The following is a 10,745-nucleotide window of genomic DNA, read 5'->3' on the forward strand; positions in this document are numbered from 1 at the left end:
ATGAGTTAATAAAAAAATCAGTATCTAAAAAATAGGTTATTTTTTAAATTTAGAGTAAAGTATTATTTTTGTCCCCAACATTTTGGGTAAATCTTATTTGTGTTTCTAACGTTTAAATCGTCTTATTTGTATCTCTAACGTTTGTAAAAGTGATTCAATGTTATCCTGTCGTCAATTACACTCATGATGAACGTTTTAGTTTGAGTTTTAAAAATCTCTTTTTGAAGTTAGAATACAAATATTTGGGATAGAATTGATGATCCACTCTGAAAAAATAGCTCATCAAAAATTGAAATTAATTCTTACAACATTTACATAATTCACTTTTCTAAGAACATAATTGAATCTAAACACAAATAGTGGGTATAATATTAAAATCAAACACATACAAGTGAGACCTAATTGAAAATAAATACATCCAAGTGAGAATAATTGAAAAATATAATCTGATTTGTTAGTATAATTGATAGTAGAATAACATTGAATCACTTTCATAAACGTTAGGGATACAAATAAGATGATTTAAACGTTACAGACACAAATATGACTTATCCCAAACGTTCGGGACAAAAACGATACTTTACTCTTAAATTTATTATTGAAAAATTTTATCAAATAAATTAACTCGTTAAAAATTATAAATTAATCATTTTTATTTTTCTACCACTTAATTAATAATTTTTGTTAATGATTAATGATATAAAATATTAACTTTCAGCATACATAGTATCTAATATATTTAATTGGATACTGAATAAATATATTTATAAAATTTATCCATTTAATTTATTTTCTCAATGATATAAACCCTAATCTTAATATAACCTAATCACACTAAATTGGTAAATTTTCATAAATATATTTGTTCAGCATTTAATTGAATATGCTAGATGTCATATATGATGTGAGTTAATGTTTTGTATCATCAATTGTTAACAAAAATTGCTAATTGAGTGACTGAAAGACAAAAATAATTAGTTTATAATCTTTGAATGACTAACTTGATTGATAAAATCTTTCAATGACAAATTTGAATAATGAATAATTTTTTAGAGACTAATTTGACTATTAATTCTAAATATATTGTATAGTTATATCATTTTTCAAAGAAGTTTATGTTCTATTAATTTTGTCAAAAAAAATGTTTTATTAATTTTGACTTCTATTATATATAAAAGAATTGGGATATAGGAGTTTAATCTAAATTTTAAAAAAATGTTTTTCATCGTATATTATTACTAAAACTTTAATAAAAAAGTTTTTAATTAAAATAAAAAAATACTTATCATTTTACTAACTGTACAATTATTGTTGTTCCACTTCCACTTCCACATGGTTGATAAATAAAAAAATAAATTAATAATCACGTTATAAAATAGGCCGTAATCTGAAAAAATATAAAACATGTTGCAAATCCTTAATTAAGCAGAAATTTATATAAAGAAATGTTAATAGTATTTAGTTTTCCACAAATTTCCATATAGCGTGATTGTTTTGTTTAACGAAACGAAAACGACTCATAATCCATAGTAGTCCAAAATGTAGTACAATTCAGGTTAACTCATGTTTTCAATCAATTTGTTAAAGTCAAATATTTTTTTAGATTTAAATTTTGTCAAAAATGTATTTATCAAAAATTTAAAAAGTCAGGACCTATATATCTTTTTTTCTAAAATAAACACCCTTACGTTAAGAATTCATTACCGCTAAGGAATTACATTTTTTTTTTGGTGAGTGCTAAGGAATTTACATTTAAGTACATGTTCAAAATTTTTAAAATATTGCGTTGGAGTATATACGAAAAACAAATCGCAAGGCATAAAAACTTGGTCGGTTAGAAAAAAAAAAAAAATACAAAAAAGATCATTTGAAGGGTGATTGTTAACTCTCACCAATAAAGTGTTTTCAAAAGAAAATAATTGGAATATATGTAGTTATAAATTATAAATTAAAAAAAAACTAGACTAAAAACCTTATTTAATACTATTATGAATGATATTACTAAGAGAAATATAACCTATAAAGATAGATGTGAATCGATTAATCATAAGGAATTTTGGAACACAACTTGAAAAAAAAAATATTGGTTTAATTATTGTTAGTACTATAATTTTACTAAATTTAAAATTAAATTTTTATATATTTTTTAATTGAATTTTATATTATTTTTAATTTTATAATTAATTTTTTATATTAAAAATATTAAAATTAATAAAATATATTTTTTTAAAATATGTGATTAAAGAGATTTAATTAAATTTTTAATTATAAATATATTTAATTTATAAAAAAATATTCAGTTAATTCTAATATTTTTTATTTTAAAAATATTTAATTATGAAATTAGAAATAGTATAAAAATATAATTAAAAAATAAAAAAATTTAATAAAATTACAACCGAGTAATTAAATAAAAAAGTTTATTGAATATTGATAAAAAAAAAAAAGAAATTATAAAATTTTGAAGGAATTTGATTAAATTAAGAGAGCGGCCGCGGTATTTAAAAGGGCGAGTGGTGTGTGTCTTGAGACACCACTCACCACTCTCAAAAACTCATCAGTCGTCACCATTTCCTGCTCTCTCTGTCTCCCTCCACCATGGTTCTGTCGAAGACGGCATCTGAGAGCGACGTCTCGGTTCACTCAACGTTTGCGTCACGCTATGTGAGGACCTCACTTCCCAGGTACCGTAACAAGAAATCAAGAATGAATTAAGCGTAGTGATCCATATCGATCATGATGATGGATCTGATCTGATCGTACGTGCAGGTTCAAGATGCCGGAGGAGTCGATCCCCAAGGAGGCAGCGTACCAGATAATAAACGACGAGCTGATGTTAGACGGAAATCCCAGGCTGAACCTGGCGTCGTTTGTGACGACGTGGATGGAGCCGGAGTGCGACAAACTCATAATGGCCGCCATTAACAAGAACTACGTTGACATGGATGAGTACCCTGTCACCACTGAGCTCCAGGCAAGTCCAATCTTTTATTTTATTCATTTCATTCTTTACAAACAGTGCCATGCTTATTTTCTTCTAACAATTTTTAATTTCTATTACTACTAACTACTAACTAAACGCGGGGGAGGCTTTACCTTCACCACTTCTAAGTTCTAATTAGATGAGGACTGTTGCAATTTTTTATTTTATTATATTTTATATAAATAGTAGAAATTCAAAAGTAATTTAACCATATTTATATAAATAGTTGAAAAAATATATAAGTTAATATTTATAAATAAATATAAATATATAATGATAAATTTAGTCTGCATTCATATAATATGTTTATTTAATTTATTTTTGAAGCATTATTATTAGATTCTCTATCATCTAACTTAACGCATTAGCATTCACTCCAAATGAGACATAAACATTTAAATACGCAGTGGTTGAATTGGTACAGCCTTCCCCAAAACAAAATTTAATTTGATATTTCTTTAAATTGACAAATAACATAATTTGAGACAAAATACTGAAAATAGTTGGGTTGCCTTCATTGCTTAAAATACGAGTGTAGATGATCAACAAAAACTACTACTCTGTCGTTCGATTAATGCAAGAATTTGTTATATGAGACATGAGAGTATATAATCTGTAGTTTTTAAATTAAAATTTTTGTTCATATAATGATATAGAAATATGATTGTGTTCTTATTGGACTACCACCACACTATAAAATAATAATGCATCGGAACTAGACTTTGCTTTGTATCTAGTTATCTACAAATGCTGTTATCTTTCTATATCTCCTTTAAGCAACTTGTTAATGCGACAGTGACCCATCAATATGATACCAGATATTCCCTCTATTATACGCTACAAACTCCATCATATACGGGTTCGTTAATTACTGGCCAGAGGATCCCATTATCTCAGCTAATAACTTTCTCTACTCATTCTACTCCTCACACACAAATAATTAACGTGTGTTAAGACGCTATTTTACTTTTCCTAATCCTACAGTTATTATTAATCTCATGGAACGGGCTAGCTCGTTAATCTGTTTATAAAAATATCGGTCAAACACATGGATTGCATCAACAAGTTGGACTTTTGTATTATTGGTAGAATCCTTCTCAGCGTGTTTCAAAATTTAACTACCAAATTATTGATAGTGGTTAAGGGTGTTGGAAAGAAAGATAACATAAAGCAAATAAAATAAAGAAATCATACGCTATTAGTGGGAAATAAAATAAAATTCTATGATTGGTGGAAGATAGTAGTAAGTATTTTATATTTGTTTACTTTTCCTTTATGAATCCATCTTTGTTGTTTTAGAAATCTTCAAACACTCTTTCAACTTTCAAGCTGTCGGCAGAGTGGACGGAGTCCTTCAATCCAACCACAAGTTATGCCATAGACCCATAATTTTCCTTTTGTTTATTTCTTTCAATATTCATTTCCTGAGATGGGCCTACGTTTTTTTCAAGAGTAGTGCTAGGAGATTAGTAAGTATTATGATTTATAATCATCAATTAGTTATTGTTAATATTTTTAATGTTGTGAATTTTATCTAATAGCGTGAGATTATTCATTTTTTTTGTTGGTTAAATGCTAGTCAAATTTTAATAAAAATGTTGACTCCTAAAATTTTTTTTAATTAAAAATATTATGTATTATTTTAAAAAATGTATATTTTTTCTCACATAAAAACGAATGATGTTCGAATATTATTGTTATTAGTACTTATTATTATTACACACCGATTTGGAACCAATATGTAATGATTGAATTAGTTGAGAGGATAAATAATTTATAATTTAATTTAAAAATTTTAAATTTAAATTTTAAAATTAATATTTTTTTGTAAAAAACATATAATAGAAAATATTTTAGAAAGGAAGTCAGATACCAATTCTTTTAATGTTTAATATATATATATATATATATATATATATATATATATATATATATATATATTTGCACACAAAAATTAAGTATCATATATTTATGTATATATATATATATATATTATTTAATTTATTGTTAATATATATTTTATATTTTAACATATATTTTATACTAATATTAATTTTAGTAATTAATTTTAATATATATCTAGCATAATTGATATAATATAGATATAGATAAAATTTAAACTCAGGTATTCTCTTTTTTAGAAGAAAGAAAATAATATATATTCATTTGGATTGGATGGGTTCATTTAAATATTTCATTTTATCCAAATTAAAGTGTTGAATATTTGTTATGAGATATTTGAGAATCCTCAATTTACTAGTTGGCTACGTCTACAGGGGCTCATCGAGAATGTGTGATTTGTAGGTAGAAACGTAGTTTATTTTCCAGTTTTCGGAAACTGCGTTTTGGTCTGTATTTTTATTTTTTACAGTTTCTGTTTTTTAGATTTTATAAAAAAAATAATAAAAATAATAAAATTGTATTTTTATTTTTTTTTTACAAAATTCTAAAAATGAAAAATATTTTAAAAAAAAGAATGAAAACATAAACCAAAGACACTTTAAAGTTTTGGTACTATTGTGATATTGGTAACTAAAATTATAATCACATTCATTATAAATATTTATTTGAGCATCATTAAATTGATAATTTTTTATTTTTTAGTATATTTAGTAAATTTTTAATTTTAAAAGTAAAAATATTAAAAAAATAAAAAATATCTTTTTAAAAAGTTATTATTTATATATTTTTTTAAAAAGATATTTTATAAAAAAAGATTTTTTTATATAACAAATAAATAAATAATATTTTTATATTATTGTACTAAAATAAAACTAATAAATAAAAAACAATTTTATTAATAAACAATAATTTTCGTAAACAATAAATTTTAAAATTGGTCCAATAACACACTATTCCCGTGCAGAAATAGAAGAGAATTCACCTTATGCATAATTGCACTATTCATTCATGTACTCTCCCTCTACTTTTCCATAAAAAAAAATAAAATTCTAAATTGGTTCTCATATTTGTTTAGTCCTGAATCTTTGTTTATTAAGCCTTAGTCCCTTAATTTTGAAATGGGAGACATAGGAATCATTTTTAATATGGATGCAGAATCGGTGTGTAAACATGATAGCTCATCTATTCAATGCGCCACTTGGAGATTCAGAAACTGCCGTTGGTGTTGGGACGGTTGGATCATCGGAGGCCATAATGCTGGCTGGATTGGCATTCAAAAGAAAATGGCAGAACAAAAGGAAAGAAGAAGGTAAGCCTTACGACAAGCCCAACATTGTGACCGGTGCCAATGTCCAGGTTTGCTGGGAGAAATTCGCAAGGTACTTTGAGGTGGAGTTGAAGGAGGTGAAGCTCCGTGATGGATACTATGTTATGGACCCTGAAAAGGCTGTGGACTTGGTTGATGAGAACACCATTTGCGTTGCTGCTATTCTTGGTTCCACCCTCAACGGTGAGTTTGAAGATGTGAAGCGCTTAAATGATCTTCTCATTCAAAAGAATAATCAAACCGGCTGGGATACTCCTATTCATGTTGATGCTGCCAGTGGTGGATTCATTGCTCCGTTTCTATATCCCGAGCTTGAGTGGGACTTCCGGTTACCGCTGGTCAAGAGTATCAATGTCAGCGGCCACAAGTACGGTCTAGTTTACGCTGGAATTGGTTGGGTTATCTGGAGAAGCAAGGATGACCTGCCTGAGGAACTCATCTTCCACATCAACTATCTCGGAGCTGATCAACCCACTTTCACTCTTAACTTCTCCAAAGGTAACATATCAATGCAGATTTTCACGTTAACATTTCTCATTCTTTGACAAAAATATGCAATGCAGGTTCCAGTCAAGTCATTGCTCAATACTACCAACTAATTCGCCTTGGTTATGAGGTACATTGGCTTACACACTAACACGTACAATACCATACAAGTATAATTCAGTTACCAATCTTGTCTGAAAATATTGCAGGGATATAAAAATGTGATGGAAAATTGTAGGGACAACATGTTAGTGCTCAAGGATGGACTTGAGAAAACAGGGCGCTTTGACATTGTTTCCAAGGACGATGGTGTTCCTTTGGTGGCCTTCACACTCAAAGACAACACCCGCTTCAATGAATTCCAAGTCTCTGACTTGCTCAGGCGCTTTGGCTGGATAGTGCCGGCATACACCATGCCCCCGGATGCACAGCATGTTACCGTTCTCCGTGTGGTCATCCGGGAGGACTTCTCCAGGACCCTCGCAGAGCGCCTTGTGGCTGATGTGGAGAAGGTGCTTCACGAGCTTGATATGCTTCCCCCCAAGGTGGTTGTGGTTAATGGAGAAGAGGCAGCAACAAGCCCTAATGGCAAGGTTAAGAAGACTGCTCTGGAGACACAGAGGGAGATCACTGCAGTTTGGAAGAAGTTTGTACTGGAAAGGAAGAAGCTGAATGACAAGATGAATGGGGTTTGTTGAGAGAGTGGAATCTGCCTCAAAAGATTCTTAATTTCTTAGATTATTATTATTACCATCATAGTAACATTATGAATTGGGAAGTAATATTTGATTTTGGGTGAATATCATATTTCTCTTGTTCAGTTGCTTGTTGCTGATTGATAAGAGGAAAGGAAAAGAACAAAGCATGTTTGCATCTATATAAACGGTAATCGTGCAATTGGGACTTCAAGTGTGATCAAATCTATTGTCTGATGAGTAAATTATTCTTATCTTCCCTGTAATTTTTCAAATCCTCCTCCATCATTCTTTCCATCAAGCTTACAAGATTATTGTACCAAAAAGTGTGCCAAAAATTCTTTGCTTTCTTATGGCCTATAATCGCAATGTTCATTGTGATTTACATACAAGAACAAATGAAATGAATACACACATCTCTCTATCTATCTACATTATGAACTTATGAATAAATAATTAAAACCAACCAATGTGATCCCATCCCCAATAATTTTTTTTTTCTGCCATCAAACTATGTCATTGAAGCTTTCCTCTGATGAGGAGATAGATATGGTGGTGATCATGGCATTATAGTCAGAGTTACTACTATCTTGCAAGGTCTTCAAAAGGTGGGAAGTGCTATAACTAGTACATGGCTTCATTCTTGGGACAATGGGCACTTCAGCCTCACCCATTAGCATCTGAACTACACTCCTCATACTTGGCCTAGCCATCGCATCAGGGTGTGAACAAGCTAGCCCAACCAACATCACCCTCCTCATCTCCTCTTCTTCAAACTCACCCCCGAGCCTTGGATCCGCTGCCGTCAGCAACTTTCCTTCTTGGTGCAAGCTCCAAACCCATTCCACCAGATTGCTGCTAACCCCAACTCTACCAACACCATTAGCATCTTTCTCTATAGGCCTTCTCCCACTAGCAACCTCAAGAACCACAGCACCGTAACTAAATACATCTGTTTTCTCAGTGGCTCTTCCCGTGAGGACATACTCCGGGGCGAGGTATCCCATTGTTCCAGCGGCCACGGTGGCATCTGGGGACTTGTCATGCTCCGTCTGCCTCGCCAATCCGAAGTCACCCAACCGGGCATTGAACCCTTCATCCAACATTATGTTGCTAGTCTTAATATCCCTGTGAATCACTTGATTCTCACATTCATGATGCAAATAGGCCAAAACAGATGCCACACCCAACAAGATTTTTTGCCGATGATCCCAAGGCAAAGGTGTTTTCGCCTCATACAAGGCCTTATCTAAACTCCCATTAGGCATCAAGTCATAAACTAACAAAATCTCCCCTTTCTCATGGCACCATCCCAGAAGGCGAACCAGGTTCCGGTGCCTCAGTGTCCCAATTATGGACAACTCAGACAAGAACTCATCCTTGCCCTGATCACCACCATGGTTGCACCTCTTGACAGCAACAATGTCACCATTCGCAGGCAAAATTGCCTTATAGACAGTACCGAATGCACCATGGCCAATGACCCTATTAACACTGAAACAATTCGTTGCCAATTTAAGCTCCTTATAGGTAAACTCCTTAGGCATTCTAATAACCTCAGAACCAAGAGAATCGAGCCTCTTGAAAGGCTTCACCTTTTTAGAGTAAACCCAAATCAACACACCAGCAAATAGAGCAAGAACAAAAGCACCCGCAGTAACAACACCAGCAACAGCACCAACACCGACACCGTTCTTACACAACCCATTGTGGCAACCCGATTTACCGTCTTCCTTCCGTTCTTCAGCACCGGAAGGAGCCAATGAAGGTGGTGCCAGCGAGGCAGAACTACTACTGGCACTTGGGTTGGTTAAAGTAGCCGTTGGAGGAGGCGGCGCGGAATCCAACGGCCCAGAATCGAAGCTAGAAGTGAAGCTCCACCACTGGATACTGTGAACCTCGGTGCTACCTTGGGTAGACCCAGAAAACCCAACGTACATGAAATCGTTAACGTACTGAGCCATATCGAGATTCAGCTTCAAAATGGGATCTTTGGGCTTGACATTGGAGTAGGAGACCGAAACGGTGAAGTCATTGGTGGTTGCGTCGTATAGGATCCATGCGTTGACGGTGTCGCCGCTCTTGAGGTCGATATCGAGGGTTCCCAAATCGGCAGCCTGAGTTGAAACAACGCCGTTGAGGTCGATGCCGACATGGTTGCCGTTAATGTCGTTGAGCTGGATATCCATGAGGGTGTCGAACTCAACGGCGACGAAGTTGGGGGCGGCGTCGGGACCGGAAAGGCCTAAGGAGGGGCCGGAATCGCCGAGGGAGTGGTCGTCGGGGGAGATGAGGAAGGCAAGGCCGGCACCAATGGAGGAAGGGTTGAGGTTGGTGATGGAGAAGGAGAAGAATGTGGAGAAGGAGGCGGGGGCGGATGTGGTGGGGTGGCGGAAAGGGAGAGGGTTGGAGTAGAGAGCTCTAGAGGCGGCGGAGTTGGGGACGGAAGGATGAGCGGTGAGGGTGATGGTGTCGTTGGTGATGTGGGCATCGCCGAGGAGGTTGAGAGTGGTGAGGGTGAGATTGTCGAAGTCGAAATGGGTGGGAGTGGCCAAAATAGTAATGAGGGTGGATAGGAAGATGGTGAAGGTGGGAAGCGGTGGTGCTGGCAGCATTGGCATTGAGGAATCAGTGAAGTTAGAAGTTACAAGTTAGAAGTTAGAGCAGAGAAGAGATGAGATCAGTATGGAATGGGAACGAACAATGGCCAGACTGGTTCCTTGGTGCCGTTCGTGTGTGGGGCCCGGCCCTCATCTCTCTCTCTCTCTCACATAACGGTTATCTTTCGCGAACCTAATTTCTTATAATTAAATATCTCTTTTCACTTTCGGTTCCGCTACGTTAAATAAGAGTTGGCAGAAGTTGGCAGATAATATGTTGGTACCCTATACTTTTCTTTACAATAATTATCATATTGCATTGTATATGTTTTGGAACATAAGTTGCTTGTATTGCACATCAATCCTCAACTTTTTGTTCAACTAAACCATCTTTAACGTCTCTCTGGCTAGATCGATAAACTTTTTCAGTAGAGTTTTTTGGTTCTCATCAACTTGTTTCCATAAAATTTGTCAACACATACGCAGTGTTGAAGCTTTCCTCAATGTGCTTCACTTAAATAACTTTCCGCACTATCGTAAAATAACATATCCTTATTTCTCAAGAATACATCATTGTCATTCTCCTACGAAGGGAATATATGGGAAAATAGAAAAGGTAACGGGAAAATCACCCCGCAAAAAGGTAAAGGGAAAAATATCAACTAAAAGAATAACTCCGTTTTCGTGGATGCAACCTTGTAAACTAAAGAGGAACTTTTCTTTCCCTGGTAAAGCCCTTTATTCCTTTTTAT

At 33.5% G+C, this 10,745-nt stretch overlaps 2 protein-coding genes across 2 annotated transcripts; one reads left to right on the top strand and one right to left on the bottom strand.

Moving 5' to 3' along the window:
• Window positions 1–2,500: 2,500 nt before the first annotated feature.
• On the top strand, window positions 2,501–7,607 carry LOC130936619 (glutamate decarboxylase-like). The gene is made up of 5 exons (XM_057866713.1): window positions 2,501–2,684; window positions 2,770–2,974; window positions 6,041–6,710; window positions 6,776–6,828; window positions 6,908–7,607. Exons 1-5 carry the CDS (start codon window positions 2,599–2,601, stop codon window positions 7,394–7,396), a joined length of 1,503 nt encoding a protein of 500 aa, XP_057722696.1. The 5' UTR covers window positions 2,501–2,598; the 3' UTR covers window positions 7,397–7,607.
• Window positions 7,608–7,713: 106 nt separating this feature from the next.
• On the bottom strand, window positions 7,714–10,014 carry LOC130934622 (L-type lectin-domain containing receptor kinase VIII.1-like). The gene has a single exon (XM_057864175.1). The coding sequence runs from the start codon at window positions 10,012–10,014 to the stop codon at window positions 7,900–7,902; it is 2,115 nt and encodes a 704-aa protein (XP_057720158.1). The 3' UTR covers window positions 7,714–7,899.
• Window positions 10,015–10,745: the final 731 nt, after the last annotated feature.

This window comes from Arachis stenosperma, chromosome 6 (assembly GCF_014773155.1).
Source record: "Arachis stenosperma cultivar V10309 chromosome 6, arast.V10309.gnm1.PFL2, whole genome shotgun sequence".
In the NCBI taxonomy this organism is placed as follows: Eukaryota; Viridiplantae; Streptophyta; class Magnoliopsida; order Fabales; family Fabaceae; genus Arachis; species Arachis stenosperma.